At 39.4% G+C, this 20,585-nt stretch overlaps 1 protein-coding gene and 1 long non-coding RNA gene across 2 annotated transcripts; both read right to left on the bottom strand.

Annotated features, from left to right (window-relative positions):
• Position 1: 1 nt before the first annotated feature.
• On the bottom strand, positions 2-15,981 carry LOC103149806 (phosphatidate phosphatase LPIN2-like). Its single transcript, XM_007569128.2, has 20 exons — positions 15,831-15,981; positions 10,597-10,797; positions 9,419-9,514; positions 8,540-8,829; positions 8,355-8,471; positions 7,067-7,190; positions 6,502-6,955; positions 6,000-6,099; positions 5,681-5,868; positions 4,297-4,390; positions 4,139-4,208; positions 3,979-4,062; positions 3,676-3,755; positions 2,979-3,129; positions 2,370-2,518; positions 1,779-1,865; positions 1,542-1,694; positions 1,208-1,322; positions 1,013-1,116; positions 2-921 (listed from the first exon to the last, which is right to left on the bottom strand). Exons 2-20 carry the CDS (start codon positions 10,786-10,788, stop codon positions 777-779), a joined length of 2,793 nt encoding a protein of 930 aa, XP_007569190.1. The 5' UTR covers positions 10,789-10,797; positions 15,831-15,981; the 3' UTR covers positions 2-776.
• Positions 15,982-17,433: 1,452 nt separating this feature from the next.
• On the bottom strand, positions 17,434-20,540 carry LOC107838288 (uncharacterized). Its single transcript, XR_001664354.1, has 2 exons — positions 18,465-20,540; positions 17,434-18,378 (listed from the first exon to the last, which is right to left on the bottom strand). It is a non-coding gene; the product is annotated as an uncharacterized LOC107838288 (long non-coding RNA).
• Between the last annotated feature and the right edge of the window lie 45 nt (positions 20,541-20,585).

Here is a 20,585-nt window from a genome sequence, read left to right as displayed (position 1 = left end):
GTTTTTTTTTTTGTTTGTTTTAGCAGTTTGTGATCCTAATTACAGAAAAAAAACAGGAATTTGTGTGTAGCCTTTTGAGTTGAGGAGCAAATTTTAGCACCAGCCAATCAGAAGAGATTGTTTGGAGAACAAAAGGCAATTTTTCAGTGCATTTTGTTGGAAAGAGAAAATGTGATCCTTATGATAATAAGCTGATCTTGTGAAAATTTTGAACCCAAAAAGCTTTTGCATGAAAAGCGGTAAATCCTGTGGGCCTGTTAACTGGAATCCATTTGTTCATCCATTAAAGTGCATAAAGCGTCACATATGTTGGACAGTTAAACATGCAGAAGAACTGGTATTTCCTGAAGACTCTAAATGTAACAAAATAAGCAGTCTTCTGATTGGTCAGTATGGACACTGTTCAATCAGTTGAACCTTTTAAGATTGTGTCAAAATTTGCACTTGGCAAGCTTCGGTTTCACATGCAGATGAATCTTTTACAGTCTTGTACACCTGCACAAACATTTCACTGAGAGACATTTTACTTCAGGATAAAAGCTTGATTTTTAAGTACAAAATATTGCCTTTAAAGTTTTTTTTTGTGCAATCTAAAAGTGCAAATATGCTCTGTGCAGTTTATGCATTAACTACTACAGATGGCAGAAACAACTGCTTCATTTAAAAATAAAGGAGTACATAAATATATCCCTGACATTTACCCTACATCAGAAAATATCGAAGATGCTACTTTAGCAGCCGTTAAGTTTAGGATTTAAGTCTGGGCATCTCCGAAGTCACAGCAGCTCCTCGAAGCACACCTCTGCGATCGGCTGCCTCCAGTAACAGAAGGAGCTGAAGTCCGGACAGCTGAAGGTGGCGCAGTGCTGAGTGCTTCGCAGCGGGAAAACGTGCTCCACCAGCTCGCTCAGCCGGCTGTAGCTGCCAAGTCACAAACCAGCATCACAAGAGAAAATATTAAAACATATGTACGGGAGGAACAGCTGACAGAAAGTGATTTGTCGCTACTTACGATGTTTTATTGCCTTTGGATTGCTCAAGGATCAGCTCCCCCTTAGGATTCACTTTGAATATCCGACACGCAGGCACACCCACTTGTTTGTAGGCAAACACATCCTAATGAGGAAAGGAACACAAAAGCAAACGGATGATTTTATACAGATAAAAAGAACTTTAATAGTGCAGGAGAAGAAGTATTTCTACTCACATTCTCCCTGTTTCCAAAGGCAGCATAGAAAGGTTGAGTGTTCGGGTGGAACAGGTTCTTGATGTCTGTGAGGCATTCGATCTTGAACTTCTCAGGCTTTTTCTCGATGACCTCTCTTAAAGGAAAAAAAGTTGCATAAATTAATCCTCTGACACACCGCAGCTGATTCTGGAAGCGCATAATGCATCTCAAAAACAGGATTAAAATGCACAGATCTGCATTTTCACTGTAACTTTTTCGCTTTCATCATGTGATTTTCCCCAGCAGATGCAGATCTCATGTCAGTAAATATCAGCATTTCTACCGATCAGATAAAAGTCAGAGGATTCCCCACCTGTGGAAGGCAGAGAAAAGGCTGCTTGGTGAAAGCATGAGAGGTCCCTGGGGAAGAAGCGTGCCGCTGTCGTTCACCCAGTGCAGATATCCGCGAGTCATGTCAGCCATGCCGATGGCTCGGGCCGAGCAGTACAGGAACCTGTAGCCGTTCCTGAAAGAGTCAGATGTTCGCTGGCTAAGTTGTTTTGGTTGAACGTTTCCTGATGTGATAATGGAGGCAGACGACGGGTCTTACTCATGCACCGAGTTGTAAAGTTTTGCGATTCCCCGATGAGTCCAGTCTTTGCCAAGCTGGGGCAGAATCTGACCAAAAACATCTGATCTGCAAAGAAATGTGCGAGGACAAAGTTTTCTTGATTGTTTTCTTAATCAGAAAAGAAAACAATTACCAGCCCAAACTATTTTGGGAAGCAGACTGAGTTTTCTTGTCAGTGTAATAAGAATTTTAGGTGGAGTTGGACTGATTGTTCAGGAGATGACCGGAACCGGCCTATTCTCAGGTATAAGTGGATAAAACGATCTAATTGATTCTGAGCGGTGAAGAAGGCTTGAAATTAAAAATGTCTGCTGATAATCAGAACATGAGAATTTTAATTTGATTGACTGGTTGTTTTACAATCAGTGAGCTCACCGAATCTAAGCACCACCAATCTGATTTGCATTATTATCAGTTGTTACATGAACAAGTTGTCAAAGGAGGTGTGGGCAATTAAATTCACCCACCAAAGTACACATAATACTAAACTTTGCAAATATGAGTTTGATCAGCTGATGACTTCATGTTCAGTAGCGTGTTCTACGTTTAAAGTGTGGATATTTTCCATACTTGGTGATGGTGCCGTCGATGTCCGAGATGATGACCTTGTCGTCCCAGTTCCACAGGTAGATGGTTCCTTCGCAGCGACAGGTTCCCTGGTACTGAGTGGTTATGCTGAACGTGACGTCGTTTGGGCCGTCTCTCAGCTTCAGGCTGGCCTGCAAAAGGTAAACAGTTCAGAAGCTGAAATACACCAAATAAATGAAAATATTACTGATTGATTTCACATGGAGTGATGCTATCAATAATGCATATTCAAATTTTGTTTACTGAAGATATGAAAATCCACTAAAACTGCATGCTTCCTCTACACGCTTTCCAGTTTACTTTGAAGGTAGTTGGTGAGAGTGAAGCGCAGACTCTTAAAAAGCACCGAGCAATAATAGTTCAATAAATATTCTGGTGATTTGGTTGCTGTGTGTTGATTTTCACTTGCAAGAAAAGCATTTTTAACCTCCTGGAGGCATCCGAAATGTACTTGGAACCTGATTTTTCTTTCATTTCAAAACCGATTCTGATGAAGAATGGCAGGATTTTATTGTTGTTTGGCACAGAAGTTAAACCATCCCCCCGCCCCTGTTTCTGTCTAAACCACACAGCTCACACTGGTGAACTTACGATCTGATCAGACGACAGACGGAGGGATTTCCTGTAAGAGTGACACGTAGCCACTCCTTCACTCTGCACGCGCTCAGTGGGTTTCATGGATGGTGCTGCACCGTTCAACTCTTTGGTCTCTTCATCACTGGACCACTCTGAAGCTTTCTGCCTGCAGGAGAGAGATGGTGAGCAGGTCTGGTGACAAGTCGACAAACACACACACACACACACACACACACACACACACACACACACACACACACCATCATCATCATCATTATCATCATGGGTGTGAAAGTCGTATCAAATTAAAAGATTAAAAGATTTGTTTGAACTTTTCTTTTTCAGAGAAAACCTAAGAATTGGCAAGAAGCGATACCTATTATAGCCACCAGAGGGCGGCATATCTACTCATCTACATTTATCCTCTACTTACCACTGCAGATATGTATGCTGATTACCTTTCAAATTTACAAATTTAACAACTTTTTCTGATAATTATGAAGCATGTGAGTTGAATCATCTACTCTTCACATATTTTCTCTGTCTCTGCTTCTTAATGAGTTTATTGGTCACAGGCTTATAAGTCACAAGACTTCAGCACTGACTAATATGCTAATCCCTCCTGTGTGGGACTTGTTTACCCAACACAACTCGTGTTGACATGTTTTGTATTGTTGTTAGGACTCTGAATGCGGCCCGGCTGCTGACTCACTGGGTATCTGGGGCCTGGTGGAGGGCAGGGCTCTCTCTGCTCGCAGACTCCTGTCTCTCCAACTTGCTCTCAGTCAACAACTAAGAACACGAAGAGGAGGAAGATGACGTAGATATTTTAAAAGGGAGACAGTATAGAGAGCTTACCTAACAAGAAAATGCCTTTACATAATGATGCAAATCTAAGATGACGAGATTGCTGAGGCTTTTGGGCGATATGTTGCTCATTTGCAATGCAAACTGGAACTCCAGCGTCCGCCACATTTGTGAGTCATAAGATTGCGCAACCAATTATAGTTCCCACCTGCTTTGTGCTGCTCTTCCTCCAGAACCACCACCGTCCAGACTTTTTGGGCATTTTCTCCTTCACCCAGGCCTCTTCTGTCGTCTGAAATTCAAATAACTCAATTATGAGAAATAATTATTCAAGCAGCTCGAGAAAAACGCGCCAGACCAGACGATACCTTTGGAAGATTTTTCTGGAAAGCTTGCATGCAAAGAATCAGAGGTGCTGCCAGAGTCCAGTTGTAATATCTAGAAAAGAAACATACTTTCATTTCTGATCTTAAGATGTTCGAACGAAAATGTGGAATGGGATATACGCTAGACTGATGAGACCCACCGGTTTCCAATCCTGACCACCAAGTTTGGATTGTCGATGATCGCTGGGTTCTCGGCGAAGTCGTTGTAGGTGATCATGTGTTCCATGAATTTCTCTAAACAAAAACGAACAGAAGTTCAGCCAACAGATCATTTTCTAAATGAAATTTCGGATTATTTTGTTTTGTTTCACATTTTAAAATAATGTCTTCTTCCGCCTACTAAACGTAGAAACATGCTCCCTCAAACTAAAAGACACGCTAACTGGCACCTGTGCAGGAATGACAGGTAGTTGTATAAATCCTATTTTTGTCTATGATTCTTACATTTATTACCACTTTATAGACTTGTTATGTTTTTAGGTCAAGTTTGGATGTTTTATGTATGCTTTTATTATACCAGATTTTTTAAATTGTTTGTTGTCTTTTATGTTTTATTGGCTCTAATGTGTTTAATTGCTGCTATAAACACAAATTTCCCTTTCAAGAGACAATAATTTGTTCTGAATCGGAATTTGCGAATAATAGGCAGATAATGAATACCAGAAACGGATAAAAACAGAAGTTAATGACTCAAAGCTTTATTTTTCTATAAAAAATATTCCAAAATTAGGATGACATACAAAATAAGGTTTAGAAAACACATTAAAATAAGGGTAAATGTCTACAACAGTGCCAGCATTAATAATAAGGCATGTTTCTATCAAGCTTCGCTGAACCTTCGTCTTACAGCTTCTGTGCTGTTTCACATTTAAAACTCCTTCAGATGAAAAACTTTTGAGCACACCCAGCAGGAGCACGCTAAACTAGAGCAAATTTAAAAACTTCCCCACAATACTGCGCCGTTAATGGAGAAACTTCAAACTGAAACTGTTTAAAAGGCTAGAAGATTATTTTAAATGAGGATTTATTTCTTCTACCTTCCCATTCAATAAAAAAAGCTGAGAATATTCTTGGTATCAGACATGCTCATATAAACATAAACTACTGTATATTTATTTATATTTCATAACTTTTTTTTATTATGTTTTATTTTTTTACTTGTTTGCTTTTTATTTATTTGTATAAACTAAGCTTTTGTAGTTATTTAATTATCTTAGCTAAAAAAAAAACATTTATTTTGTGTTCGTTATAAAACACATTTTATTATTCTTTAACTGCATTTTGCATTGCAATAAAATATATATTTACTCAATGCATCAGGTTTTAGAGAAAAATGCAAACTTTGCATAAGAGATCGGATTAACAAAAATTATTTTTTTTTAATAATAGTCAGTTCTCTCTTGTGGAGACGCAGTGCGAAGAGAGGGGGAGTAAATAACGGGTGTAGAAAAACTAAACCAGTTCCTCACAGTGAACACTGTGAAGCAGCGACAGCTACAGTTCATAACAAAGACAACCTGTCACCTTTGGAGATCTCTGAGTTTTCGCCCACGCCTCCACACAGCGACAGCGTGACGTCGGGCAGGTCACTCGCTGAGTCGGACAGACACTCTGTTCCGCTGTCTGCCGCGGCGCTCCCCACTGACTGGGGGGACTGGGACCCGGAGCGCCGACCCGTCTCCACCCAGTGCTTAGGCACCGGCTCAGCCTCACTGGAATACGGACAGGTCAAATTCAGATATTAAAATCATAGGAGTGTACAGTTCTATGTCACGTCTGCTGGGATTTTATTTGTTCACATTGAAGGCTGGTTATAAATGCATTGAAAATTCCAGTTTTGCACCTTTTTGGGAAGTACCGCGCAGCAACGGCTGGCTCCAGGGCGCTCAGGTCTTCCAGGTAGATATCCTCAGGCCCCTGGTGTTGGCTCCTCTTCCTCACAACTTTTCGAAAAAGAGAAAAGAAAAAACTCTGAACGTCTTCATAGCAATGACAGATTTCACTTTGTTTCACTTTCTTTTCTTTTTTTTTTTCTTTTTTTTGACTTCTGCATGTGAGCGACGAGGAGTCCCAGACGCGAGTCTGAACTAAGGGCCCAAACAGAAACCACATCCTTCCTGTAAGCATCCATTTAAACTGGGTGTAGTTGTTGTCTCATACAGAAATCTGGAGGAAGTCCTAACCCTGTCAGCTCAGACATTATCAACTTTCTGTCTTCAATGGGTTTTTTTGAGACAATAAATGTTTGGAGCTGGATTAAAATACATTTCTTTATGTTTATACTTGCATTCTGAAAAGCACAAAAAGCATTGAGATTTTCTAGAGCAGTGCATAAAGGTTGTTACCTTTCCCTTTGATGGGTGAGTCTGTGGTCTTAGACGCAGCTTTTGCATCAGGGCACCCTGTCAGAGGCTCTCCGGCTTCACTGCTTCCTGTACCGGGAGCAGAACCGCTGTTCCTGCGACTAGGAGGCGAAGACGTCCACCTTGGCTTCCGTACGTTATTTGAGTCGGAATCCGAGATTGCAGGACTTGATTGAGAGGAAAAGCTGCTTGACTTTCTATCTGAAAAGTCTTGCTTATTGTTCGCACCATGTGATTCTGGGAGCTGTGGGCTGCAGCTGCACTGACGGGGCTTAACAGTCCGAGGTTCTGGCTTCACGATGTTACAAACGGGCTCCGATGAGCTCTGCTGGACGATCGGCTCGTCCTCCATGGCCGCTGAGCTCAGAATTACTCTGAAATGTGTGCTTTCTGACGGGGTGATGCTCTGCGTCTTTGTCTCAGACTTTTTGTTGACCTGGCCGCAGACAAAGGAAGTTAAAATACAGAAGCACATCATTAAAACTTGTTTCGAGTAAGTCTTTGTGTGGTGGGAGTGAGATCATTGTTGTAACTTTATGATCCGTACCCTTGTTGATTCAGGAAGCTCCCCCCAGCTCCACTGCATGTGCGAATCGGACCTAAACATGCTCTCTGTCGGCTTCACCATCAGCTCAGAGTCACTTCTGGGCGAGGCGGGCTCGGTCAGATTCCTGATGCAATCAAAAAACAAGTTTCCACTGAGTCAGCTCCCAGGACCTCAAAGGGAGAGTTTTGTTTTGTTTTATTTGCCTGACTTCTTATAATTACAGCTGCTTTTAAAAACATCCACACCTATTGAACATTATTATTATTTTATAGGGCAGAGCAACACAAAGTAGTGAGTAATTGTGACGTGAAAAAAAAAAACGTGCCGACAAATAAATCTAAAATGTCTCGGAAATTTCACAAACATCTTTGAAACCAACATATTTTCAATTCAACCAGAGTATCTGCAGGTTTCAACAAGTCAAATGTCAGACCTTTTTAATACCAGCTTGAATTGGGGATAACTGGGGGATCCTGCTGGGTCGTATGGGCTGAAACTAACACTGTCTAGCGAACTGGTGACACATTAGCTCTCATCCATGACAGGTGGTAGAATATTAGCCTCGAGTCATAGATTACAACCAAGACGTCTGCATGTGACTCAAACTTTAGCCCAACAGAAAAGTCCAGCAAGAAAAACACGGAGAATAATCATGCCAGAACAAAATTTAAGACATGTGATTAGCATTTTCAAGGACAGCTTACATTTTTAAATATACACTTAAGACTTTTTAAGGATGCGTGAACACCCTGTCAACTATGGATCCAAGTATTTTGGGATATAAATCTAACATCTTAGCACATCTGGAAGCTGGACTTTTTGCCTTTTTCTCAGTCGGATTAGACTGAGAGCATCTGAGAACATCTATTTTCAAACCTTACCACTGATTCTCTGTTGGATTTAGGTTTGGACTTTTATTAGGCCACGAGAAGGAAAGGGATGAAAGGGATTTGCCTAAAAGTTACTGGATAGTTGCTCTGGAGGGATGGAGTTGATCTCATTCTCTGATAAATGTTCCCTGGCTTATTGTGTTCTTTGGTGTTCATGATGCTTTTTCACTAATGCTCTTTAACAGACCTCTGAGGCCTTTATAGAACATTTATACTAAGGTTAAATAACCCGAAAGTGGACCGTGATCACCATTTTCCTTCAGTTTTACAATTATGAATCACTTGGTGTTCAGCTCCAAACATGTCAGTGAAATTGATATGTTAGTGGTCATAATTTGCCAAAATGTGAAAGTTCAGGAGGTGTAAGAACGTTTGTGCATGGAGTGAGAAGTTCGTACATGGGGCAGGGAGACCAGTCCCCATCAGAGAAAGGGTAGCTGTCCCATTCCAGGGCGGTGAGAGGCGAGTGCTGCCTCTGCTCCACACTGTCCTTCGCTATTGACAGCGACGACGCCCTGACGATAGAGAATAAAATGAATAACTCAGTCTCTAAACAGCAGATCAGAGTTGGGTTTATGCTGACCTTCCACTGTTTGCATGCTGCTCCTCATCCGAGCTGCACTCACACAGCTCCTGCTCTCCTCCTGCACACGTCGGCTCCTCCTTGCGTGGCTCGGCTTTGTGCTTCCTCCTGCGTCGCCTCTTCTTCCTGCCAGACGAGCTCGGGCAAAGCTGAGGATTTGCCGAGTCCGTCTCTGGGACGACAGGGGGCAGGCAGCTCTCTGCGGACCCCGCGCATCTGGCTTCCCTGCTCCGGATCAGAACCTCCTCGGTGGGGATGGGTGACGTCACCAAGTGGGCAGGAATTATCTCCTATTTCAGAGAGTATATTTACGCAATGATCAAAAAAGACAGTGCCTTGGAAAGGTTTTCAAACCCTTTGATTTTTTTTTACATTTTGTCACACTACAACTACAAGCTTTTCAGAGGAATTGCATGTGACAGACCTACACAAAGTAGTGCATCATTGAGAAGTGAAGGGAAAATTATCTATGGTCAGAGTATCTGGAACCCATTTCACTTTGATGAAGCCCAGTGCAACTGTTTCTTTGTAAATTTAAGGAATATTGCACAACAGCAAGTCTGTTGACATGGCGTTTAATAGTCCTGCACTCTGCAAATGTGGCAAAAGGCGCTCAAGCTTTGCAAAGACATTTGATTTTCTCTGTGTGCAACGCTGGTGGAAAGAAACATTTGCAGATGTTTTTGGAAAACGTTTTTTAAAAAATGTCATTTTCCTTCCATTTCACAATTATTCACTATTTTTGTTCTGTACTGTCACATAAAGCCTTAGCAAAACACACAGATGAAAGAGCTCAGGGGGATGAATATTTTTGCAAGTTATTGTAAAGGTGAAACATAGTAAAATTAACTAATTGTAATTAAAAAGTGCGAAACTCACATTGCTCCGCTCTGCCTCCTGCACAAAAAAGGCCTCTCCATTGTCTCCGAGCTTCATGTGCAGCTCCACAGGTTCTCCATTGATCTCAATGTCAATCTGCAGAATCAGAGTTTCACAACAACACAGCACCTTACAGTGAGGCAAGTCCCCGTACTCAGATTGCTTCAGGTTGAAACAAACAACAATGAGGCTTAGCAGAAAACCGCAATCTTAGCATAGCTCTGTGCCCCAGATTTACCTGAGGTTTTGAGCTGAGCCACAGAAAATGGACGGACGATTTTTACCTGCGCATTAAGCAAAACCGCATGCATATAGCATGCAGCTGAAATAGTTTATTCACATCTAAAGCATGGGAAATGTTACATGAAGAAATGATCTGAAACTCAATCAAATTGCAAGATGCAGAAATTTTACAGTAGAGAAATACGAAGCGAGTCTGTTTTCTCCCATGTGCGATCTCTACAGAAATGAATGCTTTAAACCACCAGTGAAACCTGCAGACTACTTCCTGCACAGTCTAACACTCATGTAACTCTACAGCAGATGATATTACTTTTCTGAATGGGGCAAACTGAGATTTGAGTTTTAGCTGCTTCTTCTTCCCTTCTAAGTACTCAGTAGGCTCCTACAGAGTCTGTAGGTACAGGAGACTCTATGAATTGTTGGCTGTTGTTATCGTTATGAGAAACGTTACATTAGACTTGGTCCAAGTGGCTAGAGTGTCAAAACGTTGCGGCACCACTTGAATATATTTTTAGTCCAGTTAAAGTACAAAGGTCTCATCCAACAATTTACTCAAGACTAAAACATCATTTGCTAAAACTGGCTACTTAGTTACTGAGTAACAGTGAACACAGTGTCTGGCTTACTTGGTGAATAATACAAGTTCTGGCATTATTAAAGAAACAAATAAGAATAGAAAAAACCTTTTTATCATCATGATAAAATAAATTCAGGCAAAAGCAATCACAAAATGCCCCTTTTTCACAACTACAGCTTTGAAACTCGATACTTATATTAAGTAATGCATATATATGTAATAATAGTGCAAAGTACTTCTCAATCTTGTTCACAAGATTAGGCAAATTCACCTCGATATAGCAAAATCTTCCCAAAAGATACTAAAGAGATCCCAGAAAGCTGCAACCATTTGATTTAAACCAATATTAGGAACCCACCACTTTCTCCCTGGAGCGCAGGACTCCTAGTTTTCCGAAGCGGACGTGGAAAGGAGAGCAGTGGAACGTCCCGTCAGGCTGTCGGACCACAATCACGTCAATGCAGCCTGACAGGGTGGCCTGATTGATTCCTTTGTACAACTCCTTCACCGTCACCAGAACCTGGCCTGCCAGCTGGCCCACATAGTTCATGGTGTTCACCTGTAGGAAAAATAAAACAAATCAAATTCATTTTTAGTCCATTTGACTAAAACAAATCAAATTCATTTTTAGTCCATTTGACTAAACTCTGACTTTAAGATGTGTTTTTATTTCTTTTTTATTATTTTTGGCCTATCAGGTCACTGTCCCTGTAAGAAGGCTGCTGTTGCTCAGAATAGCCCGTCCCTAAACACACTGGTTCTGTTCCATTTCCCTTTCAAACGGTCCGGAAATGATCAGGAGTTTGTCAGGGGCTCTGCTAACCGAGGACTTAGAGGTGGGAGATCCAAAATAATCTAGGAATCAATTTAAATTGGATCAAATATTAAAGCGATAGTTCAGAAGTTTGAAGTGAGTTACTCATAGTTGCTGTGTATGACTCTCTTAGCATCTTAACTTATTATAAATGCAGCTTAGTTGGTCCAGGAGGATGAAGTTAACATCCTCCTGGACCAACTCAAATTATTTTCAATTTTGCTTGTCCTGCATTTACAGGGAAGCCAGATTATTTTCACGGCAAATTGGGGCAATAGGCGGTGCACCACTAATGATCTTCCTGTGTATTTTACACAGGAAGATCACTGCCTCTGACAAGATCAACAGACTTTGCAGCTAATTTCTAATCTTGACAGAAAATTAGTTTGATTTTGGAGATTAAAGCATGTTTTTTTTGCATCTCAAATCAAACAGCAACATTAATCTGCGATTTAAATACATTGAGGCCAATTTCTCCTTAAATGTTGGCTTGAGATTGGCAACAGGTCAAAAGGCTTTTACATAGTTTTTCTTTTCTTTTCAGTGGTAGTAAATGGGCCTCCTTGCAAAATGTGGCTTAAAAGACAATTCAAATGGTTTTAAATTATACTAAGCATATGAAATCTAATAAAAAAACAACTTGTTTTGCAACAGAAAGGAGCATTTTGTAATATCTATGACCCATTTTTTAAATTAAATCTTATTGAAAAGAAGCTTCAACCATCTTGGCTGCAAGTCTGTCTGATTAATTAACTTGTCTTTTGCCAATGGTTTCATGAAGATCCAGAAGCGAAGAACTGCGCTGGTTTAAACTGGGTCACAAGATATTTTTAGTTCTCTGGGTTCAGTTTTCATCTGGGCCTGTCACTAAAAACTGCTGCTCTCCTCTCTTCATGTCTTTTGACAGTTTAGTTTGAAAGTAAAGGATCTACATTCTAACAGCAAGCAGAAATAAAACAATTCCCACCCAAAACTTAATATGACACCATTAGTATCAAGTCTTTTACATATCAGACGTTCAGTTCTAAAGTGAACACTTCCTCATATTCTGCATCGGAACCAAACAATCTACAGCATACAGAGAAGAGGCAGAAAATAATTACTTCCATGTCAGGTTTTTATGTTTTAGGTGCTTCAGGGAGTGTCTGCAAATATCTGTGTATGTCATTTCTGGTTTGAAACTGTCTAAGTGCAGCCAGATATAACAGAAAACACTACAGAAAGTGTGTTAATCTTACTGATAAACAGAAAGGCACAAAAATGACTCAATTACTCTTACAATATTTATCTAGGTTTTGTTGGAAAAGTAATTTTGGGTCTTATTACTTAATATTGTCTAAAGTGGCTTCAGTCCACCTTTGACTTGGAACAAAACAAACAAGGTACCAAAAGTTCTGGTCTAAACGGACTATGACATTATAATAACCTCACCTTTAAGCAAACAACTCAAAATTTCATAATGCAAATTATTATCTGAATCAATGATAAAAATAATTTCAGGAGAATTATGATGAGGCAAGTCTGGCTGAACCTCACAGAGGCAGTAAAAGACATTACACAACACTTCCATAGTACAAAATATTAAGAATATTAAGTGTTTTCTTCAGAATATGTAGTCAGGCTTTGTGAAAGACCCTCCTAACATCACAACAAATAAGGGTAATGTTTTCAAGCCTGTGTCATCACTGCTTCCGACACACCTTCCTTCCTCTGGTGCCTGTAGTGTATGCCTAAAAGACAGCGCTGACAAAAGTATATTTTCCCGCCTTGTTCACAAATTGCTCCTGCTAAAAATCATTAAAGAAATGAACAATAAAAGGTTTAGGGAATTAAAGTCTAAACAGTTTCAGACATGTTTAATCTTCCTTTCAAGGGTTAATCAATTCAATTGGTCTTTTTTTTTTTGTTTGTTCCCTCATTCTGACAACCATGCAACTTTTGTTTCTACAATGACAGAACTTGACCGAGGAAGAAAAGAGGACATCTCCTAGTCAAAAGCAAAGCCATGATTTGAACTAACCAGAGTCCAAGGGGTCTTAAGGTGCAGCTGCTGGTTCTTCTCCTGCTCTGCTGGTGTCCTTCCTGAGACCTCCATGTCACATCAGCATCATTAAGGTAAACTACAAACTTTTCCACTACAGCATTTTCCTCTGCTAGCCTCCTCTTGTCAGTGCCACAGTTTCTTAGACCCTTCTGCGTGAACTTTGAGGGAAAATTACCCCCCACCTGAACTCTAAAATGCTTACATAACTTGGCACCAGGTCCCGGTCACCACCATCCTGTGCACCAGAAATCTCTTTAAACATTGCAAAACAGCTTGAAGGCACAATTTACTCTTTTTGATTGAGTAATAGTTTAATCGCTTGAACGAGTTGGATGTTGGTACCACTGTGGACTAAAAGAACTCGTTCAGTTTCCTGATGACATGACATGTAAACTAATTTCTTACACAGTGACGGTAGGACAACAAATTTGGCTGCCTAGTAATTAAAAATAGAGCTACAGCAAGATCCAGGGTCTTCTATACTGATGACATTACACTGTGAGCATTATGCTTCTGAGGCTTCACCTGCACATTACAGTAAACCTGATCAATAATAATTTAATAGACAAAGCAGATATGTCTGGTGTTGAACAATAAGTCACCCCAGACAAGTCTGCATTATATTTAGTTGGAATTTGACTACCTGGTGGGGTGCCATCCTATAATAATGTGATGTTTAGGAAATAAAACCTTTTGATTTCCTAAACGGTAACAAATACTCTCTCGGCTATACATTTTGCCAGAAGATTATAGGGGAAAATCTTAGACTCAACAGAAAGAACAACAACAAAAAAAGAGTCAATAGACAAACCATGGAAGCTGTTTGTGAGCATAAAGTTAACCAGCTAAGAAACTGCTTTCTTCAAAAGCAGTTTTTATTTCTTACTTAATCACCATCAGCATAAAATGTCTGATGAGGCATTCACTGCTCTTCCTGGGTTTTTTTCTGTGACAAGTAAATGAGAAAATGTTTGACTGCAGATGATGTCTGAGTATTTTACCTTCCTTTCAATTAACCCAGTGGTCTCAAACTCCAGTCCTCAGCACACCTGGCTCCAACATTAGTTATTTAGTGGAGCTCTGTAGAACTTGACTGCATGCCAGTGAGGCAGGTTAGCCTTTTTAATTCAAGCATGTGTGACAAGGAACACATCTAAAAGTTGCACGACTTTGGTTCTCGAGGAATGCAGTTGAAGACCACTGCATTAACTACATCACAGCATTTGCTTTAAGTGACTTTTTTGGTCACAACAACATACAGTGTTGTGGGAAAAGTACCTGCAGATCTACAGCTGATCTGCAGTTCTAGCCGCTTGACAGACAGTGTTCTAGTAATATTTTATTGTTCCATGTGTTTTACTGCACTGCTATTAAACCCATTAAAATGCTTATATTAATAGTTCTCCAAAAAAATTACCCAGTTTTCAAACTTCAACATCGGTTGATTCACTGCATCACCGAACTTTAGCTTTCACTGGGAAACACTGGACCTAAACTAACACCACAGCATGGTGAGAGTAAGAAGATCCAGGAGAAAACCATACCCCTTGTTACCACTGAAATAAATGTCAACCTGTATCCACTGTTATAAACATGCTTTTTATTTGAAAACAAACATGTATACTCTTCATTGCTAAGTAACATTAAGCCACACTTCCTCTTTTAGAAAGAACTGTTTGTCTGTTATATCAGCCTTAATGCATTCTAATTACAGAGTTTATTTTTGGGTCCTAGGAGGGTTACAACACAAAGTGTCCTATGCTTTATCAAAGAAATCCAGCACGCCGAGGTCCCGTCTACTCCCTCTCTCTGTCTCTCTCTCTCTCTATCTCTGTGGGGTGACATTACTAACTCTTAAGAAGTGTTAATCCTGTTAACAAGATTAGGCCAAATCTAGCTTTCCCTGCCACTGCACGTTTCTCCCACTGACTGGACAGCTTCACCATGTCACTGCAGGACAGCCATGGCTGCTTTTGTCCTCCTGAGTTTGTGACTTGTTATTTCCAACAAATGGCTCCTGACTGATTTAATGTAGTTACTCACTGGATCAGACAGTTTACAACCTAATTATAGCTCTGTTACTGAAAATAAATTACAGTATTATATATATATATATATATATATATATATATATATATATATATATATATATATATATATATATATGTGTGTGTGTGTGTGGGGGTGTGTGTGTGCGTGTGTGTGTGTGTGTATATACAGTGGTGTTTTTTTCCGGAGGTAGTTGGGTAATTTGAAAGTAACAAATTAATCAGCTCATTCAGCAATATTGTGCTTTCCTGTGTCATCTGGTTTCTGGGAAATAGCCTGCATCAGCCAGCATAGAAGGGGAATAAATGTTGTTTATGTTTATCATGATCCTATTTACGTGTCAACAACACAATCTACCAGTAATGTGAGTGGACATCTTTCAATTAAACATAAAACGCTAGGATGCTTATCTCCAGAGAGGTTTTTCGTAATCTAACGCGAGTTTTACGAGAAGTCAACACAAAGTAATAACTAAGACGTAACGAGCGTGTCTTTTACATAAAACATAAGTTAACCTGTTTTTGTCGGTTTGGTTTAAATTCACGGCTCGAAACTTTAAATGCTGCTTTTAAATGACAAGTCGGAAACCCTTCAGTGACGTCAAAGACGGGAATCAGCGTTTTCTTTTATTTTCTGAACCTGTTGAGGAGCGTACAGTGAAGACGGAGCGCGTAAATCTTCGTACCTGCAGGGAATGGATGTCCTCCGGTAGCAGGCAGACACACGGTCCGTTTATCTGTTCCTCCGACCGGCACTTGTCGGTTTCCTCCGCTCCTCGCCCTCCTGCTGCCGCTTTCAGTTGATGATCACGTGACCGGCACGCGCTGATGCGACAGCGTCGCGTAAGGACAGGTGATGAAGCTGGAAAGCGCTTTCTTCTCCACAATTACTTAAGCTATAATAGCCACCATATTATACTGAACTGCGGCAGCTTGTTACATAGTTGCAGCATATTGAACGCAGTCATTTATTTTTCAGATTCTCTCGTATGGAAATTAGGTTTAGGGTATTAAAATATCCTGGGATAGTGGTGTCTAAAGTTTCTGTCTCTTGTGCAAAAAAAGTTAAAAGGACCCGAGGCCCAAATAACAAACCAACAACAAAAAAAAAAAAACTATTATGATTCTTATTTTTAACCTGCTCGACAGAATATGAGAAGCTGAAGTTGGTAGCACTTAAAGATAAGCAGATATAAGCTGTCATGATCGATGTGGTTGCGGTGGTGAGGAAACGCAGGTAGACCCAGGTAAAATGAGAATGATGAATTTAATGATGTAGCTCACAGTCTTGAACAGGCAGCACGGCAGAAAGTTAGCACACAGCTAATACCGGTAGCAACTGGATAACAGACATGTACACGAGCTTAGGTCGATGCAGGACTTAACAGTTCAACTGCGTACGACCCATAAACAGACGTCGACTGACGGCACAGGGAAACAGTTACAAATGACGAGGATCCGACAACAACACAGACAACAGGTGGGGCTAAATACACACAGGGTAATCAGGGGGATACGACACACCTGGGGAGCAATCAACAGGGAGGACAGAGACTCACAGGGAACAGGACTACACAGGGAAAACAGGACTGAACACAGAAGAACTCAAAAATAAACACACAGAAACCCAGATCATGACATAAGCAATAGGGATGGATGAACAAAATATCGAACAACTTATTTGAATAAAAATATTTTATTCAAATAAGTTGTGAGATTTTCTGTGGGGCAACGGGTGTGTAAATTATTGACAAGGGTTAAACTTAACAAGGGCTTTTGCACATTTGGCTTATTAAAAGATAGTAGTTTGCTAATTCTTTAGGGCTCGACCAAAAAAAATGTAAGAGCAGGATTTGGGTCAGTCTTTCTTGAATTAATTAAAATGAGATTTTGGGGCACCAAATTCAGCTTTTGAATAAAAGTCATCGGATGGAATAGTCATGCTTAGAATTAAAGAGATTTTAAACAGTCTTTTTAAAAAGACAAGTACCTCATGTTGTACTTAACAGTTTCAATCGTAAGAAAAAAAAGCTTCATATATATATATATTTCTTTCACGAAGCTTGGCTTTTAATCACACTAATCACACTTTAGAGTTTTTGGATTGATTACATTTACAAATATAAATGTTATCAACAGAAATTTTCTGTTGCTATATTAAAATTTATTTACATACTGTGATAAAAAACAGGATTACAAACAGGGACAATTAGGGCATGGTGCATTTCCAAACAGCACTCTGTTAAACTTTTACATGATAATTGTCATAATTAATTAACAAAAACGTGCTGAATCCCAAAACTTATATTTATTTGTGCAATGAAACAAAATGTAAAGAGTTAATTCATTTCAGTGAGTTAATTCATTTATGCTTTCAGACCCGAGAACAGAAGTCATACTCAGCTGCAGAACAGGAGACCTGCAGGTGGCGGCTTTTCAAGGCTTAGATCAACTGCACAGACATGTTGCTAAACAAAAAAAGGTTGATGTGGATGAAAAAGAAGCTTGGTGTTGGGCTTTTGTAGAAAGACGGAAACATAATGTCCTATTCACACGTTCTACAGAGGGAAGGGAAGTAGCTGCTTTCATTTCCCCAAAAGAGTCAAAGTAAACCTTGTGAACCATCCAGGTTTGTCTGTGTTGTTGTGGTTGATAAAATTCCAAAGTTTATCAACTCCAGATGTGTGGTAACAATATTTTTTCCATTTAATCATTACAATTGTCACAGTTTTGCAGTAAGTTAACAAAAATGAAATACAAACACTGTGAAACTAACTTGTTTCCTCACTAAGTTAGCCTAATTGTGCTGTGTTTCACAATAAGAATATGCCATATGTGTTTTCTCTGTTCATCTGCTTTAGGCCTCTTTCCTATGTTTTCTGACAGATAAGATCTTCCCCATTGCAAAAGAAAAGAAAAAAACTCAACATAAAGATGTGTGAATTCCAAAAATTGGTTACAATTTTTACCTTAAAAAGGAGATTATCAGTAACATTTAACAATCAATTTCTGTGTCACAAAGTTTTTCTGTGGTGTTTCAGGCTGTTTTGGCTTCTGTCTCGGCAGAGGATGACTTCTCCAACAGAATTTCTTTAGCATCCATTGGTCGGTCTGACTTTGAAGATTTAGTCTCCGCTGGGGCATCATCTGACATCTTTCCTGTTTCCAACCTCCTGCTACTGCTGCCCTCCTTCTTGTCTTCCATCTTTTTAGCAGGATCTCTAGCTACTGACTCTGCAAGAGGATATTTCTTAGTGAAACAAACCATCCAAACCAAACCATAATGTATAGCTGACTCTTGCTTGTACAAGTCTGCTCACCTTTTCGTTTTGGGGTTTTCATTCCTGTCACTGAGGTTTTCATTTTGTCTTCTGGAGTATTTGGGTTGAAAACCACATTCCCTTCAGCATCTGTCCAGTAAGAGGTCACGCCCAAGTCAGGCGTCCCCTCTGTGATCTCGAGCTGCACGAAGAACAAATGAGGTAAGACAGCTTCATGTAATGAAGCTCAGCAGACAGAATGAATCATCATGAAGTCATTAAAAATTGATCGTCATACTTACCCACTCACTGAGGTCTGACCTGTTAGTGATGACCAAGATGCTCAATATATTAACGTGAATGCATCCTTTTCCAATAAATGGTGCTTTCGGAGTGGTTTATATGTATTTCCTATAAGCAAATCTACAGCAATTATGTTTTTATACTGTCTTGTCTTGAAATGCTTGCTGAAGTTTGTTGATGAGGAAATCGGTCTGACTTGGTCTGCTGATTTAAGACCACACTGATTTAAAGTATTTTATTCCAGATTGTCTGTATATACAGGGTTTTTACATACGGCCCAGATGTTTTTGCTTCAACCGTTCAGATTACAAGTAAGAATCGTTGTGGGAGGAGCTGAATTAAAAGGAATATAGAAAAGTATGTATTCAGAAGGACTTTGATCATGTGATCTGTGCCTTACGTGTTGTCAACATAGACTTTCATGTTTGAAAGAGTGGAGATCTGAAGGGTCGAAAATATGGCTCTAATTTGCAACAAAATAGCAAAACAATTGATAACATTGACATAAAGTGCAAACTGGTCAAACTAGAAGTTTGTTTACATTGGATTAAAATAAACGTATAACCTTATTTTTCTCATTTTCTGACATCTAAACAGATGAAACTTTCTGTTTTAGGTCTGGATTAGGATCTCCATTCGCTAGATCAAAAAAAAAGAGATTCCTTTAGTATTTGCTAGAACTACCTTTGAAAGTTCATGATTTGCAACCTGGGTTTTCTCTCCACAAGCTTCTTACGATAATTTCCTGGAATTGTGGCCAATCCCTCCTAATAGATGTGAGTCAGATTTGCAGGCTACCTATCTCTCTCACACTTTCCAGCTCTGCCCAGTCTTTTTTTTTTTTACAGGATTTGAGGGTGTGTGACCACTTCAAAGCAGTGACTTAGTTGTTCTCAAGCCACATTGACAATAATCTGTAGCTCACTGTCCATTTGGAAACCATTTGTGCCCAGGCTTTTCACCTAATTGTTGATGTTCAGAGATGCTGCTTTTGTTTCTCAGTGCAGTGTTCTGTCCTCATTTTACTGTTTGTTTGGGAAACACTCAAATGTAACTATGGTCTTTATGGCCAAACACATTTTTTCATGAGAACGCAGGATTTGTCTCCAGGAATTTAAGTCGTTTCTCTTAGTGTACTTGCAAACTGTAACCTTTTATGTTGTGGTGTAATGATGTCTTCTTCTCTGAAAGGCTTTTCAGCCCATGTTGGTACAGGAACCATTTCACTCTGATCAGCGATGATATTTTACCAAAATTAGCCAGCATCTATTAAACATCTTTTGCTTTTGCTTTTTGCAGATTTAACACTAAAACATATTTTTAATTAACTTAATTTTGTGAATCAGCATACACTTTGAAAGCATCTTAAAGATTCTCATTATTCTAAGATTTAACAAAAAGTAGGCCAGCTTACCTGACCTAAAAAGGTTAAAGTTCATTCTGACTTAATGTCAGACAGTAGAAAAAAGCAGTTGTGTCTTTTTTTTAATTTTTATACAGTTTATGTAAATATGATTTCAGCAGTGTGTATTAAGGTAAATGTGATCAGAAACGTTGAGGTAGGGCTTTTAAATAAACAGGAAGTTTTTAAATTTTTAGAAAATATAAAAACTATAAGACAACTTATAAAAATTATAAGACAACTGTATCAGCTGTCTTATCATTTGTGAAGAGATTCAAGAAAAGAGATTGGTGCAGATTTAATGGTCCTGTTCATCTTTATTCAAAAGTATAAAAAAAATCTGAACACTTTTGGTCCACTAAGCATGAATTGGTACGAAGGCATTATTATACTTTTATGATGATAAAATTCCATGAATCATAAAGCCAATAACATTGCTTAGCCTTGTGGAAAAAAAACTGCACTCTTAATTTTAT

This window comes from Poecilia formosa, unplaced genomic scaffold (assembly GCF_000485575.1).
Source record: "Poecilia formosa unplaced genomic scaffold, Poecilia_formosa-5.1.2 Scaffold236, whole genome shotgun sequence".
NCBI classification, from domain to species: domain Eukaryota; kingdom Metazoa; phylum Chordata; class Actinopteri; order Cyprinodontiformes; family Poeciliidae; genus Poecilia; species Poecilia formosa.
This window is presented reverse-complemented; position numbering and strand designations above follow the sequence as displayed.

Excerpts from the sequence above, each read along its gene's own strand:
- LOC103149806 (XM_007569128.2), bottom strand. The coding sequence starts at position 10,788 with ATGAACTATGTGGGCCAGCTGGCAGGCCAGGTTCTGGTGACGGTGAAG. Across the intron at positions 6,100-6,501 it reads CTCACCCATCAAAGGGAAAG|TTGTGAGGAAGAGGAGCCAA; the intron begins GTAACAACCTTT and ends TTTTTCGAAAAG. Across the intron at positions 922-1,012 it reads TCCAAAGGCAATAAAACATC|CTACAGCCGGCTGAGCGAGC; the intron begins GTAAGTAGCGAC and ends GTGACTTGGCAG.